This window comes from Vipera berus (genome assembly GCF_964194415.1).
Source record: "Vipera berus genome assembly, chromosome: 2".
NCBI lineage: Eukaryota > Metazoa > Chordata > Lepidosauria > Squamata > Viperidae > Vipera > Vipera berus.
Genome location: NC_138203.1, coordinates 33,093,374 through 33,116,322, shown reverse-complemented (window position 1 = coordinate 33,116,322; position 22,949 = coordinate 33,093,374). Strand labels below are relative to the sequence as shown.

General features: G+C 38.4%; 1 protein-coding gene across 2 annotated transcripts in view; it reads left to right on the top strand.

The window, feature by feature from the left end:
- IQGAP2 (IQ motif containing GTPase activating protein 2) overlaps window positions 1-22,949 on the top strand; it is a 139,590-nt gene that overhangs the window by 100,825 nt on the left and 15,816 nt on the right. For both annotated transcript variants that reach the window (XM_081318729.1, XM_081318728.1), the window contains 13 exons: window positions 141-231; window positions 3,092-3,253; window positions 4,283-4,425; window positions 5,165-5,335; window positions 7,662-7,745; window positions 8,360-8,431; window positions 8,643-8,712; window positions 9,702-9,910; window positions 14,997-15,146; window positions 16,047-16,210; window positions 16,612-16,836; window positions 20,935-21,075; window positions 21,401-21,485. In XM_081318729.1, the coding sequence (XP_081174855.1) occupies window positions 141-231; window positions 3,092-3,253; window positions 4,283-4,425; window positions 5,165-5,335; window positions 7,662-7,745; window positions 8,360-8,431; window positions 8,643-8,712; window positions 9,702-9,910; window positions 14,997-15,146; window positions 16,047-16,210; window positions 16,612-16,836; window positions 20,935-21,075; window positions 21,401-21,485 (1,767 nt within the window). The remainder of the gene's footprint in view (window positions 1-140; window positions 232-3,091; window positions 3,254-4,282; window positions 4,426-5,164; window positions 5,336-7,661; window positions 7,746-8,359; window positions 8,432-8,642; window positions 8,713-9,701; window positions 9,911-14,996; window positions 15,147-16,046; window positions 16,211-16,611; window positions 16,837-20,934; window positions 21,076-21,400; window positions 21,486-22,949) is intronic.

Here is a 22,949-nt window from a genome sequence, read left to right as displayed (position 1 = left end):
TCCTTATCAGGCCTTTAATTTTCATAAGACAAATTCATACCAGTAGCCCCTTTTTAGAATAGTTTAATAATCTTGGGATATTTTGGTTGACTTCAGTTTTCAGAAATTGTAATGTTTAGGTTTATCTTTGTTTTAACCAGGAATCTCATGATGATTCATCCATGCTTTGGCTAAATGAAATACAAAATGGAATTGATGATGCTAACAGAAACTTGGAAGAGGCATCAAAATGTGAGAACTCATTGGAATCATTATATTAAGTCCTGCATCTTTTGCAGTCACTATACTAGATTTATTATTGACTTCAGCATGCCTTCTCAAATTAATCTTCTATCTTGGAACGTATTTTGGAAACTTGACTGTTGAAAGAATAGTACTTAATGTGCAACATCTTGTAACAGATGTGAGCTTCTAAAATGATTTCACAATTTCACTTCAATGACCTCCTAAATTTGAGAATTAGGCAATCAGTGACTAATAGTCATTATGGCTATATACACCCTACAAGCTATGTGTGGTTCTCACCACCAGTTGCTACAGAATGTGTTTGGAAAGATCATTTTGCATTTTAAACTTAAGGATTTTTCATAGACATGTATTTGGCCACTTTAGGACAGGATCTGGATAAATATCAGATGAGAACAAAAAGATATAGAAAACTTTGTGGGTTGTTTTTTTTTGTCTACTATCTAGTTGATCTTCAGGATTTTGCAGCCAAGATTTGATAGCCATAATCAAATGGGTCTTTAGAAAAGAGTATTAAATAAATAAAAAGGAACTAAAAATTGGTCTTTAAGGTCTCAAGTATATTACTGATTAGTTGAGAGCTGAACAAAAATAAATGTTTTGCTGGGAACTTGCTGAGTATGTAGATGTTTGTCACAGTTCCCTATTAAACAGGCAAATACCTGTTATGAATCTTGCTCAGCATTAATTAAAATGCTTATTATATTTAGCACTGATGTCATTCAGTTCATTACAGTGCTGCATATATTGAAGGAAACCACCTTTTATTTGTAAGTGAATTAATTGATTACCTGAAATCATATAATTAACAAAATATTTGCTATGATAATTCTGAAAAGCTTCACAGAATGGCTTTAAATCATATCATAATATGAGAAATGCAAATTGTTGTTAAGTGGACTGCATCTGGGCTGCAAAAATTTAAATGATAATTTGATGATGACCAAAGGCTACAATTCTCTTAGACAGCCGCGTCTTGCGTAGTTGGACCAGATACAGGCTTCTGTTTTTGCCTTTCACTGGTGCTTGTCTAGATTGTTACAATCTAGATACAGAAAGCATGGTATTATGTGCATTAAGCATAGTTGGGGGGAAAAAGTCGAAGTTATTTGTATTTTTAAAATATGCCAGTTTACATGTGGTGATATATCCGTGTTCTTTGTGTTAAAAGGTGATAAGCAATAAAGATACAAATACTTTTTGTAATACCTTAAGACAGGAATTCATTCCTCTATTCTTTCCTGAAAAATGAAGCCATGGACTTTGAAACTAAATATTTATATTCTTTGGGAGCATTGTTCCGAATGTTCCAGGCCAAATGCACTCCTAAGATGTTACACTCTGGAATGTAAACAATCTGTAAATACTTTGTATCTCAAGCTTTTTCTATGCAATCATATAAAATGGTCATCAGAAATTAATAGGATTTCTTGAGTGGGGAGGAAAAAGAATAAATACCAAACCCAACATTAAAAATGAAAAATAAGTTGCCAAAATTTGAGTCTCTCAAATCTAAGAGGAGAAACTCTTAGGCTGAAGCAAGCTATAGAGTCTTCTCAGTATCTTACATTACTTTAGAACAGAAGAATGAGGAATTTCAAGGTTCCAACTTCCCTCCCTCCCTCCTCTTGACAATTATTGCTTCATCTAGAAAACCAGCACATCTGGGAAGAATCTGGAGAGAATCCCTTATCTTGATTAATTCTCTTTTCAGTGTGTGAAGGAATATTAAATACTGCTTTGTTACCTACATTCTGGAATGAGTTCATGAAAGGCTGTGTACCATATGGTGCTTCTAAATGTGTAGTTCAGAAATGTCAAACTTAACGGCATAGGACTGAACGTAGTCACTTGAAAATCTTGGATGCATTCCCCAGAACCCCTTCAATAGTTACCCTGAATTGTAATGTGTTACCTTGAATGTTTAATATAACAGAAGGGCAGAACAGTTAAATACTTGGAAAGTAATTGCATTAACTGTATTTAATTATAATGTATATTAATATAAACTAAATATAGCTTTTGTCACAGGCCCTGTCTTTGCCTTGCATATACCTAGTTTATACTATAAATTTGGCCAAAGATCTTTGTTCAGGGGTCATTTCAGTGTTATATACAGTTCCATGGCAATTTATCACCCAGACTTTCACAGTCATTAATAAATGCTTCAGTACATTCATATACATGTCTACGCATTCGTGCACAAAACATGTTCCCATTTAATTTTATATGTTAAAATTAGATTTATAATAAAATAAAATTAGTCTTTGAAACTAATGTGTAAATTGAACTTTCTGATTGGTTGACATGAATTGGAGTAGAAAGTCAACTGTACCACCATCCTATATTAATCTGTAATGTTGCTTTTGTGCATCCTTTTCAACCTTTGCCATGCCCTGCCCCCCTCTTACTCTTCCTGATCCTCCCCGTACTCCTATGCATTCCCTTGCTTCCTCCTCCACCCACAGCAGCCACTTACCTGTCTGTGAGTTTCAGCCTTTCAACGTTCTACCAGTTTCCCCACTGACTTTGTTTATAGGAAGTCAGCAGGAAGGTGCCTCTTTCTAACACACATAGGATTCATTTAACAATGACTATTACTGTAGGAATTGCCATAGCCCTTTACAACTGCATCACTTAGCAATGGAATTTTGATCCCAATTGTCACCATAAATCAAGGACCACCTATAACTTAATATTATTGCTTTTCTCTTTAAAAAGACAGACAACCTTTAATACAGGGATGGGGGAGTGCAGAAAGCAAAAAATTGCAGATAGCCTATTCTTCGTATAAGATATTATAGGAAATGTACAATACTAATACTTCATTGATTCTACTCCTTAGTGGCTGTTGGAATATGTATGATAAACCAGTGTTTAGAAAAAGGTGATTCTGCAACAATCATCACAATTTTACAGTCGCCTAATTTCAGTCTGAAAGCTGTTCCAGAATGTGCTGAAATCTACTATGAACATTTGCAGGAAGCTAAGAGTTTAAAAACTAAAGGTATTGTTGTTTGTGCCATTTTACACAGCACAGGAAATATATAATGTTCCTGAGATACCCCAGCACTCTACTTCTGTAAATATTTCATTAAACATTTGTTGAAGATAGATCATGTATTTGCTGGCCTTGAAACAAGTTGAGTCCTGGAGTATGACTCAAAATATTTATTGAAGCTTTTCTGGATGCTTTGATTTAATCAGTGCCAAATGGTAATTCAAAATAATTTGTTCCATTAAAGTCCTGATTTAGCTGAAAATTAAAGAGATTTTCTATATGACTCTGGAGTTGTTCCTATCTGAACTATCTTTCAGAAAGGCTCACTCTGCCTTTGTATTCTATAATATATTTGTTCCTACCCATTTTCATTTCTGTGTTATTGCCCACAAATTGCATACATTTGCGTTCTTTCTACGCGAGGTATTTGAATGATGATCCTATGGTGGAGAAACATTTCTTGCTGTTTAAAAAACAGGAACTGTATTATTGGATCAATCAGTGAGTCACCAAGCCCAACATCCTGTTTCTGTGACTGATTTACTTCCCCTGAAACATCAGGGACAAGTAGTAGAAAGCAAAAATACAAACCAGTATGCATGAGCTGTGAGGCTAAGTGAAATGCGTTTAGCACCTTTGAGGTAAATTCTTTTGCACTTGCAGAAAGAATGACAGAAAGAATATGTATGGATCCATGCAGATACATACACAGAAATGCCTTATTAGTTTTGTTATTGGATGGTAATAAAAAAGCCTCTATCGATGCTTTGTACATTTATCTCTTCCCTCAGAAGGCCCTTTGTGGAAACTTTGTAACATACTATTGGTTAACAGAGACCTTACTCCCAATTTTTCTAATGGGAGACCTAATTCTTCATTCTGTCTTATCAATTTATGGAGTGGGTTGAGTTTTTGTGCCAAGAAAAAGATTTTATACATTGTGTATTTTTCTTAAAGTATAAGATAGAGACTTAAAATACATTTACATGTTTCAGCAACATGTAACCAATAAAATATTGCTTCCAACGTGCTTAGAACCCGATGAAGGCCCATGGATCAAGTTTTTAATTCAAGATAGCTATGATTATTATTTCAATGAAGAAAGTGAAGAGGGTACATGTACTCCCCCTGAAGGAATTACTCCCAAAACATCCTGGCTCACTGGGGAAGAGATTCAGGTAAGATGTTGTAGACAAAATAGTTACTAGGGATAAAAAGCAGAGGGAGTGTTGGCAAATACTGGAATGATCAAAGGATGAAATGTACAAATAGAATGATGTGTTAGTATATAGGTTCTTTCACTTTCCATAGGATTCGAAGTAAGATTTCTATTTTATGTTACTATGTTAATCTTTAATTCTTGGTGCATGTTATATTTTGAGAATAATGATCAAATAAAAAAATTCTGTTATTGCCATAGGCATTCTCAGGAAAAAAGAGCGTCACGGTGATGCAGTAGTTGTTGGTATAGCAATGGGGTAACTCAAGTTCTAGCTCCCCCTCAGCTTCAGAAACTTACTTGATTACTGTACTTTGGGTTGGTGATTTAGTGTCAGACCACCCAACTATAGGAATTTTGGGGTAGGGAAAAAGAGGAGGAGGGAGTGTTACGTATAGCACCTGGAGCCTCTGAAAAGCAGAATATAAATATAATCAGTCAGTTACTGTGGGTTACAAAGATCAAAATGAAAATAATTATAACCACCACATATTTAACAGTTTTTATTTAATATTCACAAATGCTTATTTTGAAAAATATTCCAAAGAAGAAGCTAAATAATAGTCTATATAATATAGTCTATATAAATTTGGTCACGTTGGGTGGAAGGTATAGTGTAGTTAACTGCTGAAACAATGTGGATTTTGTCAAGTTTTTTATGTTTTGACTGTCTCCTTAACATTATCTTTTTCTTGTAGAAAATTGTCAGTGAGATCACATCAAATTATAATAGGGAACAATTATGGTTTGCAAATGAGGACCTGATAATTCAGCTGCAAGCTAAAGCAAAGGGATTTTTAGTCAGAAAAAAATATAAAGAAAGAAAAGCATACCTCCAAGCCCAGGAGCCATCAGTGATAAAAATACAGGTAGTATGCGTCTAGTATTAGGTGGATAATAATATAATGAGGAGTATTAACAAATACAGTGCCTGTGTTCCCTCTTTATGTTTTCTAACACTCCAACAAGTCAGTACAGATAAGGTTTTCTTGTAAATGTACAATTAATGGCTACAATTAAAGTTCTGTTTTCAATAATTAAATCAAGGATCTTATCCTGTGAAGATAAGATATCTAACAACCATCTTTAGTCCCTAAACTTGCCTTGCCAAAAAGAGATACTTACTGTTTTTGCAGTGTGACATATATTCTGTGACATTCATTGTGTGGCAACTGAAAAACAATCATTGCAGCATATGTTTTTCTGGCCAATTTTGGAAGATTTTTTCCATTTGGAATAATGAAGTAGAAAACTTAAATAAAGCTTACTATAAATGATTGTTGGAAAACATGTTTGCTATCACATTTTAATAGTAGTAGACTTCTGTATCCCTTCTAAGAGTGCAATATAGGTTTTTATCTGAAAAAGAAAAAAATATCCATTCTGAAATTTGCAAGTTAAAGAACAAAAAGTATGGCAATTTTGCTAAGCTGAGCTCCACCATGTGTTTATTGGACCCGTGCCCCTCCTGGCTGGTTTATGCGGCTCGGGATGGGACACGAGGCTGGATCCAGGCAGTGATAACTGCTTTCTTGAGTGAGGGTAGTTTTCCCGCCGCCCTGAAGGAGGCGGTGGTGAGACCCCTCCTTAAGAAGCCTGCCCTGGACCCAGCTATATTAAACAACTTTCGTCCGGTCTCCAACCTTTGCTTTCTTGCGAAGGTTGTTGAGAGCGTGGTGGCGCATAAGCTCCCTTTGTTCCTGGAGGAAGCTGATTATCTGGACCCGTACCAATTGGGTTTCAGGCCCAGGCACAGCACGGAGACGGCATTGGTCGCTCTGGTGAATGATCTCTGGCGGGCTCGGGACAGGGGTTGTTCTTCTGTCCTAGTCCTATTAGACCTCTCAGCGGCTTTTGATACCATCGACCATGGTATCTTGCTGCGGCGTCTCAGGGGGTTGGGAGTGGGAGGCACTGTATTTCAGTGGTTCTCCTACCTTCTGGGATGTTCGCAGTCGGTGGCAGGGGGACAGAGGTCGACCTCGAGGCCTCTCGTTTGTGGAGTTCCTCAGGGGTCGGTCCTCTCGCCTCTCCTGTTCAACATCTATATGAAGCCTCTGGGTGAGATCATTCGTGGTTTTGGAGTTGGGTATCATCAGTATGCTGATGATACCCAGCTTTTCATTTCAACCCCAAACCACCCCAGTGATGCCCTCGACGTGATGTCCCGTTGCCTGGAGGCGATCCGGGTCTGGATGGGGAGGAACAGGCTTCGGCTCAACCCTGACAAGACAGTGGCTGTGCGTACCGGCATCTCGGGAAATTCGGATTGTTCCACCTCTTGCTATGGGGGGGTGAGTTATTGCCCCCCGTAGATAGGGCTCGCAACTTGGGTGTCCTCCTAGATTCACAGCTCTCCTTAGAAGATCATATAGGAGCTGTGACTAGGGGGGGCCTTCGCCCAGGTTCACCGGGTGCGCCAGTTGCGGCCCTATCTGGACCGGGATGCCTTGCGTACGGTCACTCATGCGCTCGTGACCTCTCGTTTAGACTACTGCAATGCTCTCTACATGGGGCTGCCCTTGAGGACCACTCGGAGGCTTCAGCTGGTGCAGAATGCAGCCGCACGAGTTGTGTTGGGGGTCTCCCGATACTCCCATGTTACACCTCTGCTCCGTGAGCTGCATTGGCTTCCAGTTGCCCTCCGGGTGAGATTCAAGGTGCTGGTGATGACCTATAAAGCCCTACATGGCATGGGTCCGGTTTACCTACGGGAGCACCTGCTGCCAGCGTCAACTTCCCTTCGTCCAGTGTGCTCCCACAGAGAGGGCCTCCTCAGGGTGCCACTGGTCAGAGAATGTTGACTGGTGACCCCCAGGGGGAGGGCGTTCTCTGTGGGCGCGCCAGACCTTTGGAACCGCTTACCGGTTGAGCTCTGGATGGCTCCCAACCTTCGCTCCTTCCGCCGTGATCTGAAAACGTATTTATTCGAACAAGCCGGCCTGGTCTGATGGGTTTGGGGTTTTAATATTGATTTTAATTATCTATTGCATTGGGCATAATTATTTAATTTTCTTTTAACTTTTGTACCTTGTATTTTCGATATTTATTGTCCTGTACACCGCCCTGAGTCCTTCAGGAGAAGGGCGGTATATAAATCAAATAAATATAAATATAAATATAAGCTTAGAGAAGGTTTAGAAATAATTTAGTATTAGCCATATTGCTAATACATCTTGTGTTTTAAATAAACAGGCATTTTGGAAAGGGTATAAACAAAAGAAAAATTACACGGAAAGACTTCAGATGTTGCAGAAAAATGTTGCCTCAGTTATCAAGGTAAAAATATCTTGCATATAATGAATTATAAAGCTAACTTCGGGATGATGTATTCTTGCTGTTGTCCAGTGCCTATGGCATTAAAATCTCTCTGAATTCCTGTATTTTAATTGTGTACATCTGAATTGTTTCAACTACTTTTAAAAAACAATCTATTGTAAATGTGACAAGTATTCTGCAGCTTGTAACACCTTTGTAGTTGCCCAGTGAAGCATATGGGATGAAGTCACTGATGAAATGTGAAAGATTGGACAAATTGGGCAAGAACAAGTTTAATTATGCCTGTTAGTTACTTTTAAAAAATAGAAACCAGTCATCTGACTGCTTTTCATTTGGAATTTGTATAATTGTGCAAATGGAACTGTGGAAATCTCATTTGAGATTTGAAGCCAAATGTGATTAACTCTATGTATTGGTCTTGGAGCTTGAAAGAAGAGAATTTGCACTGGCTTAAGGGCAGTGAAGCTATTTCTTATTCACGTCTTACTGTGAGATATAACACAGGCATATTCAAACTAATAAAAATAAAATGCTAATAAAAATAACTCTGCTAAAAACAAAAATGTTGTTTAAATATTGATCATGTAAATATTTCTAAATTCTTTAATTTTTAGTTTCAGTCATGGGTCAGAATGTGGTTAGCAAGAAGAGCATACAAAGAACGGATACAATATTTCAAAGATCATGTAAGATTTTTCTCTTTTTTGTTCTCCTGTTTAATAGTTAATTGCTTACAACAAATTATCCCTATATCATAGGACAGAATAAAGACAAAAAATTAATAAGACTGTTATGAACACTATCTGTAATATACCATGAGAACTACAAAAGATATTTGCAGCCAGTTTATTACCTAGCTAACAATTGTAAACATATATATTATGGGTTTTTTTTCAGAATGAAGAAATTGTGAAAATTCAAGCATTCCTTAAAGCAAACAAAGCTAGGGAAGATTACAGAACATTGAGTAAGTACTGAATAATATTTTCTCAGTATACACTATATAAAGGAATTGGATGCCATAATTATAACAAAATGATTGTTCCCAGTTCTACTTTTCCTCTTTATCTAATATCGATAAAGATGTTGGTGTTCTAAAAGCTGTGTGATCAGGATAATGGATTGCATAAGGGCCAATAAACTTTCAGTTCAGACAAGATACAGACAGTGCATTTCTCCAGCAGAATGGTGTCTTGTCTGTCCTGGAGGGGTCTGCACATGCCCTAAAGAAGCAGGTTCACAGTTTGGGAGTGGTCCTAGATCCATTACTGTCACTAGAGACTCAGGTGGCCTTGACAGCATGGACCACCTTTTATTCATCAGCTGATTTCCCAACTGCAAACCTACCTGAGACTACCTTGCAACAGTTGTTCATACTCAGTTATTCAAAACACTGTTTTTAATTTTTAAAGCCCTAACTGGCTTAAGGATCAAGTTATAATACTTTCTTCCATGTGTATCTACCCAGACTTAAGGTTGTCTAATGAGACCTTCCCTCAGGTCTCCTAAACAAAAGAGGAGAGATGGACTTCTACAACGGCAAGAGCTTTTTCTCTGATGTCACCCTATTTATAGAATTCCCTCCTCACAGAGACTTGAATTAACACCCACATTAGTATCATTTTGGTGCCAGGTGAAAACTTTTCTGTTTTCTCAGGCTTTTAAATTGTATTTCAATTCACATTCTTTTAGTTTTTGAATATCCACTATGCTGTTGCCTAGATTACATGGTGTTTTATTTTGTGTTTTATGTAATTTTATATATGGTTTTTCTCTGATTATATATTCTTAGTATGCTTTATCATAAACTGCCCAGAGAGCTCCAGCTTTTGGGCAGCTTAACTTTTTTTAAAATAATAAATAAAATCATGTTTTAAATAAAAGTGTTTTGACTTCCAGGTACAGTTTGTTTAGAAATGAATGCTGTAATTTTTAATTTGTTCACTTTATTTATAGCTAGTTCTGCAAATCCTCCTTTGAATGTCTTGCGCAAATTTGCTTATCTCATGGATCAGAGTGATTTAGATTTTCAAGAAGAGCTAGAAGTTACAAGGCTAAGGGAAGAGGTGGTCACCAATATCCGATCTAGTCAACAGTTGGAAAAAGACTTGAACTTAATGGATATTAAAATAGGATTGCTGGTTAAAAACAGAATAACATTGCAGGTTAGTGAACATAATGTTTTCACAATTGTAATTAAAATCAGGTTTGCTTTTTCCTCTTCTTTTTATTATGCATTTTTATTTGCCCTTTACCTGTAAACTTGTGGCCTGGGACTGTTTTGTGTGTTACTGATTTCATGCAAGTAGTCTCTGAATATTAAAATTTCTCTGAAATAATATTATTGCTTATTATGTATTGTTATTATGCTTGTTAACATTGGTTAATAGTTTCCTGACAAGGGTAGTTGTAAGATCTCTCTGGCTTTCCAGAGAATTCCAGAAATGGATACATCTGTAAGTAAGAAAGACTGTAAACATTTCTACCTCTACTTCTGGATTCTTTTTTATTAAAAGATGCAGTAGTGGATGCAGCTCTTGATCAATCACAAAGACAGAGATGTTATTGGAGCTTATATAAGATCTAGAATATTTATCACAATAAAGCCTCATTGTATGCATCTATTAGTGGCAACAGACAAATTTTTGGTCTGGACTTCAACTCCAAAGAGTTGGTTTTAATTTTGCAGTCAATTTCTGAAGCAATCCAGATAACTGACCTAATCTAGTTGTATCACTTACTTCATTAGTATAGTGGCAGTAATACAAATTGACATGGTTGGTTTTTTTTTAAATTGCATATCTACCCTGATTACATAATTAATGCACATTATGTAAATTACATCAACTTACATCCATTTGTCCCTTCATGGATTACTGCCTTGTTGTGGCAAAGGGGCTTGCGTAATTCAGTGAAGCTATGAGCTATGCTGCGCAGGGCCACCCAAGACGGACAGGTCATAGCAGAGAGTTCTGACAAAACGTCGTCCACTGGAGAAGGAAATGGCAACCCACTCCAGTATCTTTGCCATGAAAACCCTATGGACAGTACCAAAAGGCAAAACAATATGACACTGGAAGATGAGCCCCTCAGTTCGGAAGGTGTCCAGTATGCTACTGGGGAAGAGCAGAGGGCTAGTACTAGTAGCGCCAGAAAGAATGAAGCGACTGGGCCAAAGCCGAAAGGACGCTCAGCTGTGGATGTATCTGGTGGTGAAAGGAAAGTCCAATGCTGTAAAGATTTTTTTCCATAGGAACCTGGAATGTAAGATCCATGAATCAAGGAAAGCTGGACGTGGTCAAACAAGAGATGACAAGACTGAACATTAACATCTTAGGAATCAGTGAACTAAAATGGACAGGAATGGGTGAATTTAATTCAGATGACCATCAGGTATACTACTGCGGGCAAGAATCCCTCAGAAGAAATGGAGTAGCCTTCATAGTCACTAAAAGAGTAGGAAAAGCAATACTGGGATACAATCCCCAAAATGTCAGAATGATCTCAGTTCGAATCCAAGGCAAACCATTCAATATCACAGTAGTCCAAGTGTATGCCCCAACCACCGGTGCTGAAGAGGATGAAATTGACCGGTTCTGTGAAGCCCTACAGCACCTTATAGAACTAACACTAAAAAATGATGTCCTTATCATCATGGGGTATTGGAATGCTAAAGTAGGAAGCCAAAAGATAACCAGAATAACAGGCACGTTTGGCCTTGGAGTACAAAATGAAGCAGGGCACAGGTTGATAGAATTTTGTGAAGAGAATACGATGGTCATAGCAAACACTCTTTTCTAACAACCCAAGAGACGGCTCTACACATGGACATCACCAGACAGTCAACACAGAAATCAGATTGACTATGTGCTCTGCACCCAAAGATGGAGAAGCTCTATACAGTCAGTAAAAACAAGACCAGGAGCTGACTGTGGCTCAGACCACGAGCTTCTCGTTGCAAAGTTTAGGCTTAAACTGAAGAAAGTAGGGAAAAGCACTAGGCCACTTAGGTATGAATTAAATCATATCCCGGTTGAATATACAGTAGAGGTGACACATAGATTTAAGGAATTAGATCTGATAGAGTGCCTGAAGAAGTATGGACAGAGGTTCGCAACATTGTACAACAGGTAGCATCCAAAACCATCCCAAAGAAAAAGAAATGCAAGAAAGCAAAATGGCTGTCTGAGGAAGCTTTGCAAATAGCTGAGGACAGGAGGAAAGCGAAAGGCAAGGGAAAAAAAGAAAGATACGCCCAATTCCAGAGAATAGCTAGAAGAGATAAGAATGCCTTCTTAAATGAACAGTGCAAAGAAATAGAAGAAAACAATAGAATAGGGAGGACTAGAGATCTCTTCAAGAAAATTGGAGAGATGAAGGGAACGTTTCATGCAAAAATGGGCATGATAAAGGACCAAAATGGCAGGGACCTAATAGAGGCAGAAGAGATTAAGAAGAGGTGACAAAATTAAACAGAAGAACTATACTAGAATGAGCTTAACGTCCCTGATAATCACAATGAGGTGGTCACTGACCTCAAGCCAGACATCCTAGAATGTGAAGTGAAGTGGGCCTTAGAAAAGCTGAGCAACAACAAAACTAGTGGAGGTGACAGTATTCCAGCTGAGCTATTCAAAATCTTAAAAGACGATGCAGTAAAAGTGCTACACTCAATTTGCCAGCAAATTTGGAAAACAAGAGTGGCCACAGGATTGGAAAAGATCAGTTTACATTCCAATTCCAAAGAAAGGCAGTGCCAAAGAATGTTCAAACTATCGCACCATTGCACTCATTTCACATGCTAGTAAAGTTATGCTTAAAATCCTACAAGCTAGACTACAGCAGTATGTGGATCGAGAACTACCAGAAGTACAGACAGGATTTCGAAGAGGCAGAGGAACTAGAGATCAAATTGCCAACATACGCTGGATCATGGAGAAAGCTAGGGAGTTCCAGAAAAACATCTTCTTCTGCTTCATTGACTATTCTAAAGCCTTTGATTGTGTGGATCACAACAAACTGTGGCAAGTTCTTAAAGAAATGGGAGTACCAGACCATCTTATTTGTCTCTTTGAGAAGCCTATATGCGGGTCAAGAAGCAACAGTGAGAACTGGACACAGAACCACTGATTGGTTCAAAATTGGGAAAGGAGTTTGGCAAGGCTGTATACTGTCGCCCTGCCTATTTAACTTATATGCAGAGCACATCATGAGAAAGTCAGGGCTAGATGAATCAAAAGTTGAAATTAAGATTGCCGGGAGAAATATCAACAACCTAAGATATGCAGATGATACCACTCTAATGGCAGAAAGTGAAGAAGAACTAAAGAGCCTCTTGTTGCGGGTGAAGAAGGAGAGTACAAAAGTTGGGTTGAAACTTAACATTAAGAAAACCAAGGTCATGGCATCTGGCCCTCTCAATTCCTGACAAATAGATGGGGAAGAAATGGAGGTAGTGACAGATTTTATTTTCCTGGGCTCCAAGATCACTGCAGATGGGGACTGTAGCCATGAAATTTAAAGACACTTGCTCCTGGGAAGGAAAGCAATGGCAAATCTAGACAGCACACTAAAAAGCAGAGACATCACCCTGTCAACAAAAGTGCATATAGTCAAGGCTATGGTCTTCCCAGTTGCAATGTAAGGCAGTGAAAGTTGGACCATAAGAAAGGCTGACTGCCAAAGAATTATATATTATAGGTTGAATTAAATTGAATTATAGGTTATCACCTATAAAGCCCTACATGGCCTGGGTCCGGGATATCTGAGGGAACACCTGCTGCCGGCATCAAATGCCCTTCGCCCAGTGCGCTCCCACAGGGAGGGTCTGCTCAGGGTCCCGCCGGTAAGAGACTGCCGGCGGGTGACACCCAGGGATAGGGCCTTCTCGGTGGGAGCGCCTGCCCTCTGGAACCAGCTGCCGGTGGAGCTGAGAACTGCCCCCGACCTTCGATCATTCCGCCGGGGCCTGAAGACCTGGCTCTTCGAGCTCTCGGGCCCAGACTGAGGAGGAATTTTTAATTTGGGGTTCTTTTTAACTGTCTACAGGGTTAATTTAATATTTTTTAATTTGGTTCTTAATTTTTGTATTTTGGATTTTTAATTCCCTGTAAACCGCCCTGAGTCCTCAGGGAATAGGGCGGTATATAAATATAACTAAATAAATAAATAAATAAATTGAGGCCTTTGAACTATGGTGCTGGAGAAGACTCCTGCGAGTCCCTTGGACTGCAAGGCGATCAAACCGGTCAGTTCTAGAGGAGATCAACCCTGACTGCTCTTTAGAATGCCAGATCATGAAGTTGAAACTCAAATACTTTGGCCACCTAATGAGAAGGAAGGACTCACTGGAGAAGAGCCTAATGCTGGGAAAGATTGAGGGCAATAGAAGAAGGGGACGACAGAGAATGAGGTGGCTGGATGGAGTCTCTGATGCAGTAGGCGTGAGCTTAAATGGACTCCAGAAGATGGTAGAGGACAGAAAGGCCTGGAGGAACGTTGTCTATGGGGTCGCAATGGGTCAGACACGACTTCGCAGCTAACAACAACAACATCCATTTGAATTTAACAGACATTCACCTTCACCAGACTGCCTGAGATACCTCTCTTAGTTCCTGCCAGATTTGCTGCCATGAGTTTTACATTTTTAACATTATTTTCTAACTGGAAAAAAAAGTTGGGAGCATTTGGGAACTACATGCTTCAGAGAAGCATCTTCCACCATTCATGCATATGCACAAGATCTCAAATGTGTCTTGTAAATCTTCTTAAATAAGTGCACAAAAACCAGAAGTTAATTGGAAAATATGCTAACCTGTCAGAAAAAAGGGCAAAGTACTAGTAAGGGACAATAACATTCTGTTAAGTAGATGCTTTGAACATTTTTGCACTTGCAAGATATATCAAAATTACAAATGGACTCACCAAGCTTCAACTTTAGAAACCGAAGGATTATTGTGTCTCTTCCTCTTCTCAATTGCCAGATTTTATTTAAACTCTCTCTCATAAGAAACTGTATTTCTATTGATGGGGCTTAAAGCCAAGCCAAGGTCTAAGCACTGAATCGCTTCCTTTTCAGGAATTGCTTGATAGATTTTTGTCATAGTGGTTTTATTTTTGTAATTGATCAGGTACTCATTGCCATACTATGAACTTCTCTCAAAATGCTAAATTGAAATGAATTTGACTGCAATAGCTTTTATTTCTACCAAATATCAGATTTGAAGTGTTGACATGGCTTTCATTTTTCAGGATGTTGTGTCACATAGCAAGAAGCTGAACAAAAAAAGCAAAAACCAGCTGCAAGAGATGGTAACTGGAGAAAAGCAAGGCATCAAAGGCTTGAGCAAAGAGAGGAGAAAAAAACTGGAAGCCTATCAACACTTGTTTTACCTTCTTCAGGCAAGTAAACAGTAACTGAGAATTTATAATATTATAAAATATGCATTATAGAGGATCATAGATGTCCTTTTTTATTGTCTGTGGCTGTAGCAATTTTTGAAACCAAACCAGTTGAAATCAATCTGAACAAACCTCGTTATAATGTAATCCAGATTCTTCAATCCTTTACACACAGAGAGAGACACACACTCACTCACTCACATACTCTCCCCTTCAATTCCCCCCAACTCTCATACACAATCTTGGAAATAAAATCTTGTGCAGCCAGCATCTACCACACAAAGGGCCATGCTGGGCATATTTAGTCAGCAGCTGGAAAACTATGAAGGGCAATTCAGACAGCAGGGGCTATGGAGTTCAGGGGCCAAAAGGGTATGGTATGCTGCCAAACACCTGAATTTTGATCACATGAGGAGTGCTGCAATGGCCATAACTTTGGGAAGTGGTCATAAGCTGGTTTGGTCTAGTGGTTAAGGCACCAGGCTAGAAAGCAGGAGGTTGTGAATTCAAGTCACACCCTAGCCATGCAATCCAGTGAATGACTTTGGCCTAGTCACTTTCAGCCCAACTCATCTCAGGGATATTATGGAGAAAACAGGCAGAGGAAGGTGTGCTATATATGACTGTCACCTTGGGTTGTTTGTAAAAATAAAGGTGGGATATAAATAAATTAAATAAATAAATATTAGTACCCTGGTTATAAGGTATAATGGTTGTAATGTAATTAATTTTGATTTCTAGTCTAATGGTAACACTTTTACAAGAGAATTTTCAATCATAAGTACAAATATATTTTTTATATATTAAGAACTGTTTAGATTTCTTGTCAGTAAATCAATAGTCTGTTGAAAAATACATGTGGATGTTCCATTCTATTAACTCTTAATATTCTTTACACAGACTAATCCAACTTATTTGGCAAAGCTCATTTTCCAGATGCCCCAGAACAAATCTACTAAATTTATGGATACAGTTATCTTTACATTATACAATTATGCTTCTAATCAACGAGAAGAGTACTTACTTCTGAAGTTGTTTAAAACTGCTCTAGAAGAAGAAATAAAGTATGCATATTAGTTCCCTTCACTTTTTAATATTTGTTTGAGTAGGCACAATAGAGAAAAACTATGCATTAAACTTAAATTTCCTTTAAACTTGTGTAGGGAATATAATGGGTTTTTCATGGCTGGTAAAGTGGGAAGTTGTTTCTCCTTGCTCAACATACGATGCTTGCATCACACTAAAGAGGTTTAAGGATCAGGCTGTAAACTTCAGCGGAAATGATGTGGGTTAATTGAGTAGATCTACATTTATATTTCAAAATGTTCCTTCATCTAATTTTTGCATTAAACAGAGTAGTTTTGCAAAAACATGATTAATTTAAAAAAAACTCACTGCAATAGCAAAAATACGGATTTGATGCCTGAAGTCAAAATATAAATGTTGCTAATTTTCTTTACTGCAGTTCTAAAGTAGATCAGATTCAGGATATTGTCACAGGAAATCCTACTGTCATAAAGATGGTGGTTAGCTTCAATCGAGGTGCACGAGGGCAGAATACATTGCGTCAGCTGTTGTCATCAGTGGTAAAGGACATAATGGATGACAAATCCCTAGTCATCAATACAAGTCCTGTGGAAGTGTACAAAGCATGGGTAAACCAGCTGGAAATGCAAACTGGAGAGGCCAGGTCAGTACACAACAAATTAATATAACTGTGGGTTTTTTAGTATTTGTAGGTGCTGTTGCAAAATTTGGGATGAAAGAGGAGGATTATGACAGAATAGATGACAAACAGCAAAGAATATTGGTTACTCATAACAAATGAAATTATTTGAATTGCATTCCAATATATTTGAAGAACTCTAGAGTGGAGAAGATTATATTAAAACATAGAAAATCAGAGTTTCTCAACCTTGGCAGTTTGAAAATGGCTGGACTATAACTCCCAGAATTCCCCTGCTAGCTAGGCTGGGAGTTGAGGTCCACCCATCTTCAAGCTGCCGAGTTTGAGAAATACTGCAGTAAATAATTAGGAAGTCTGTTTGGGGGTTTTCAACTTTAGTTTTTGTTAGGCTCTGAAAAAATACTGACATTAAATTAATGTGATGGTTTAAAATAGATTGTATTATTTAATCTCAAAAGATCGGCTAAATGACAATCATGAACACATTCAGAAACATAATGGCCATGCAATCTATGTAAGTTATGAATACATAGTAGAAAAGTAATATTTGATTTGATACATTGATTATATGCTTTCAAATAGCGAAAGCTAGATCTTATTGAGGATGAAGTAAATTAGATCACCAAATCAATGGAGTACTTCGCTTTTTGGTGAAGGTTGTTGAGAGTGTGGTGGCGCATCAGCTTCCTCTGTTCCTGGAGGAAACTGATTACCTTGACCCATACCAATCGGGCTTCAGGCCTGGGTACAGCACGGAGACGGCATTGGTCGCGCTGGTGAATGATCTCTGGCGGGCTCAGGACATGGGTTGTTCCTCTGTCCTAGTCCTATTAGATCTCTCAGCGGCTTTTGATACCATCGACCATGGTATCCTACTGCGGCGTCTCAGGGGGTTGGGAGTGGGAGGCACTGTTTTGCAGTGGTTCTCCTATCTCCTGGGCCACTCGCAGTTGGTGTTGATGGGAGGGCAGAGATCTGCCCCGAGTCCTCTCGTTTGTGGAGTTCGTCAGGGGTCGTTTCTCTCTCCCCTCCTGTTCAACATCTATATGAAGCCGCTGGGCGAGATCATTCGTGGTTTCGGGGTGGGGTATCATCAGTATGCTGATGATACCCAACTTTTTTCTCCACCCCGAACCAACCCAGCGATGGCCTCGCCGTGATGTCCCGTTGCCTGGATGCGTTCCGGGTCTGGATGGGGAGAAACAGGCTTCGTCTCAATCCTGCCAAGACTGAGTGGCTGTGCGTACTGGCATCTCAGGTTAACCAGTCTATTCCACCTTTAATGATGGGGGGTGAGGTGTTACCCCCCGTTGATAGGGCTCGCAACATGGGCGTCCTCCTGGATTTGCGGCTCAGTTTTGAAGATCATATAGGAGCCGTGACCAGGGGGGCCTTTGCCCAGGTTCGCCTGGTGCGCCAGTTGCGGCCCTATCTGGACCGAGATGCCCTACGCACAGTCACTCATGCACTCGTGACCTCCCAGTTGGACTACTGCAACGCTCTCTACATGGGGCTGCCCTTGAGGACCACTCGGAGGCTTCAGCTGGTGCAAAATGCAGCCGCGCGAGTTGTGATGGGGGTTTCCCAATACTCCCATGTAACACCTCTGCTCCGCGAGCTGCATTGGCTTCCGGTTGCCCTCCGGGTGAGATTCAAGGTGCTGGTGATGACCTATAAAGCCCTAAATGGCTTGGGTCTGGGATATTTGAGGGAACACCTGCTGCCGGCATCAAGCTCCCTTCATCCTGTGCGCTCCCACAGGGAGGGCCTTCTCAGGGCCTTCTCTGTGGGTGCGCCTGCCCTTTGGAACCAGCTGCCCGTAGAGCTTAGGACTGCTTCTGACCTTCGTTCATTCCGCTGGGACCTGAAGACCTCGCTCTTCGAGCTTTCTGGCCTGGACTGAGAATTTTAATTGTAATTTTATTTAATTGGGTTTTAATTGGAGTTTAATAGGGGTTTTATTTTATTCAAGGACTAGATTTAATTATTTTAATTGTTCTTAACTTTTGTAATGTGTATTGTTATTTTAAATTCCTTGTGAACCGCCCTGAGTCCTATGGGAGAAGGGCGGTATATAAGTCCAATAAACATAAACATAAACATAAAATCTTCGGACATTTAAAAAACGATTGTTATTTGAATGAAATACTTAAAGATAGCAGTGCTTTTACATACATTATAGCAATAACACTTAGACTTATATACTGCTTTACAGTGCTTTACAGCCCTCTCTAAGCAGTCTACAGTCAGCATATTGCCCCCAACAATCTGGGTCCTTATTTTAGTGACCTTGGAAGGATGGAAGGCTGAGTTGACCTTGAGCCACTCAGCACTGAATTCCTGGAGTGAGCAGTGAGTTAGCCTGCAGTACTGCATTCTAACCATGGCTCTTATGTATTTAATATTATTATTTTCAAATGTGGAACTTAACTTTGCTATACTTGAAGGCTTCTCTGTTTCTGCTGAATGAGGCCCTTCTGCCCTAGAAGAAAGACTTTAAAATACAATAATTTCATTTTAAAAAGCTTCATTTGTTTGATATATAAAAATGAAATATATCTGACTAGACTGATTCACAGCTATTATAATATGTGTTTGATACTCATTCTGTTAAAATGAATTACAGGTCTTATTATGTGTAAGCTTTAGATTCATCCCAATTGTGCCCTTTATTGCATAAATAACATTATTTAGTCAATCTGTTTTAGAATACTTTGGGGTCTCAATATTTTTTCCCCTGATTTTTAAAATATTTCTTAGTTCTCGACTTACAACAACTCATTTAGTGACCATTCAAAATTACAACAGCACTGAAAAAAACTTGCTTATGACCATTTTTCACACTTATAACTGTTGTAGCATCCCTATAATTTCTCTATAATTTAATCCCTATGGTCATATGATTTATGTTTGGATGCTAGACAGTTGCTTCATATTTATATGATGGTTGCAGTCTTCCATGTGATCCCTTTTTGCAACGTTTTGACCAGCAAAGTCAATGGGGATGCCACATTCACTTAACAACAGTGTTACCAACTTATCAAGTGCAGTGATTCATTTAACAACTCTGGCAATAAAGGTCATAAAATGGGGCAAAGCTCACCTAACAAATGTCTCACTTAACAACAGAAACATTGGGCTCAATTGTGGTTGTAAGTCAAGGACTACCTGTATAGTAATCAATACTGTGCTGTTTCCTGGAAGGGTCATTACAATTTTGGACCTCGTTAAAAAGATTACATAAGATAAAATTTTAAAATGTTTTAAAATAGATATGCATATATGTGCATATGTATCTTGAAATTCATGGGTGATGTGAGAATGTGTTTCCATTAAAATTATTATTTTCCTATCAAAATAGGAGTATAGTTTTAAGTATAGTTCAGTGTTTTAAATAATCAGCAATCAGCCTTGGTGGAGCAGTGGGCTAATGCCTCCTTAAGTAACACCAGCTGCCTGCAATTAGTGCAGGTTCGCATCCCACCAGGCTCAAGGTTGACTCAGCCTTCCATCCTTCCGAGGTAGGTAAAATGAGGACCCAGATTGTTGGGGGCAATTAAGCTGACTTTGTAATAATGCCATTTGGGGTGTGTGTGAAAGCCCTAATAAGCAGGCATATACATAGAATGAAGGCTACTGCTAAGCTTGTAAGCCGCCCTGAGTCTTCGGAGAAGGGCGGGATATAAATGGAATTAAAATAAATAAAAAAATACAGTTTATATTTAGTGATAATTAGCTGACATATAGGTTATTTCAATGTTTTGGATTTACCTTGTACACTTTGCCATATTGGGCTCAACATTAATAATGATAGAATAAAAATTGCATTGAAAATAAGATGTAGTCAAAGAAAATTGTATTGTTGGTAGAATCTAATGCATCATATGTATGACATGGCAGTCTGTAAGATTATTGGAGATGTCTCAATAAATACATAGAAAAATAACACTTTAGTATTAAAATAAGCTATGATGCAAATAATTATAATCATTTCAGCAAATTCAATGTTATGAAATAGCTGAAGTATATCTTTTTAAAATGTTCAATAAAATTAATTGTTCTGTGCTCTGTAGTTTATCATTTTTTTCTCTCTTTTTGTAGCAAATTACCCTATGATGTAACAACAGAACAAGCCTTGACACACGCTGAAGTAGTGAATCGACTAGAATCATCAATTCAGAGTCTTAGAGCAGTAACAGATAAAGTCCTTGCCTCCATATTCTCATCTCTGAACTTAATGCCGTAAGTGCAGGGACCTCTGAGAATGTTGGTGGAACTCGTACATAAAAGGCAAAGTTATTTTGTAATTCCTCAGTTGTTTTTATTTATAATGATATTTTATCAGCAGAGGGAAGTATTTATGTCTCTATAACCAATCCCATACTTTAGATTTAAAATACATTCATAATATATTTTCTTTTTTACTTTTTGGATATGTCATCTTGTTTTGTTTATTTCTAAAGTATTTAAATGCAATGTTTTGTTTTTCTTTTTTGGTTGACTTAAATATATTGTTTTTCATTCCAAGTTTCCACTTTTTTTCTTTTTCATCTGTTTTTGCATGTAGTTATGGATTGAGATATATAGCCAAAGTTCTGAAGAACTCACTTCATGAGAAATTTCCAGATGCAACAGAAGATGAGCTGTTAAAGGTAGATTTGTGAGGGTGATTCAATAGCTTCATTGTACTTTCTAAGTATATGAAAGGGAATTTATTTATTTGCATTGGGGTACAGAGTAACTTAGGAGAACCAGGATAAAAATACAATATGATATTTCTATCTGAAAACTGATTTCTTAGATAAAGATCAGTGGTACTCAACCTTCTTTGATAATACATCATGGGTGGGCCATATCATTCATGTTAATAGGGTGTTTTTAAAATTACTGATTATGCTTTTATTTATAGGTAGTATTCCAATTAGGTGCTTTAGTAAAGTATATTTTCTAGATCGCAGAATATAAGTAAATGTAATCAGTTACAAATACTAATTGCAATTTTCTGCATTAGGGTATTTATTTCTCTCTTTTTCAAACAATATCAAAACTATTTTAGGCCTACAGTACTGGACATAAGTGTGTCCTCTCTCAAAATGGCAGGAAATGCCTGCCAATTTTTATCAGTTGTGAGTAAAGGGAGATTTGGTGCAGGATTTAGTAGTCTTTAAATAAAACCCTTAACATATTTTTAACTTTGTTTCTATGTCTGGTAATGTTGGAACAAATTAATTTATTTGTCTTGGTTTGAAATTGCTTATATAAAGTGGCAGTGATATTTTATCCAGCCTAGAAAGCTGAAGCAATAGGCCATGCAAAATACGTGCTTTACAATAAGAGTTAGGCATTTGCCTGAACGTGTGAAGGGTTCAAAAAGAGAAGAGGGTTGAGCTTGCAATTTCCACAACTTTATAGCTTCTATGAGTTCTGGAGGGAGCAGGGCTTTTTTTCTCATTGAACGCTCAGAACGGAGTTCCGGCACCTTTTTTGGATGGAACCTTGTAGGGTAGGCAAGGCGGGTTGTATGACATGTGTGAGTTCCGGCACCTTTTTCTTTTACAAAAAAAGCACTGGGAGGGAGGATAACTTGAATGCAACTGTAGCTCTCCATATGATTCACGATCCAGTCGATCCAGTCGGAGTTCTCTGATCACTCAAGTGGGGCTTTTGTTGCTTCAATAACTCTTTTTGTTTTGTTTTTGTCTTTGGTGCCTTTGAGTCAGTGTTGACTAGTCCCTGCAGTTTTCTTGGCAAGGTTTCTTTGGGGAAGGGGTTTGCCTCCTTCCTAGGATTGAGAGTGAGTGATTGGCTCAAAGTCACCCAGCTGGCTTTGTGCAAGACTAAAACTCCCAGTCTCCAGTCTGATGCTTTAATCATCACACCAAATTGTCTCTTGGTCTTCTTTAGGCAGTCTCTAATATTGCATGATTAAAGAGGTAAAAAGTTCCTTTCAGCTCTAAATTTTTTATCATAGTGAAGATATTCCTTGGTGTCAAGTTGTTTTTCCCAAAACTTTAAAATACATGTCTTATTATACTCATCATATGGACATTTAAGGCAATGGAAAAGAGAAAGAGAAAAATGGAATGAAATGTTTTAACTTGGATATCTCTTCCCCC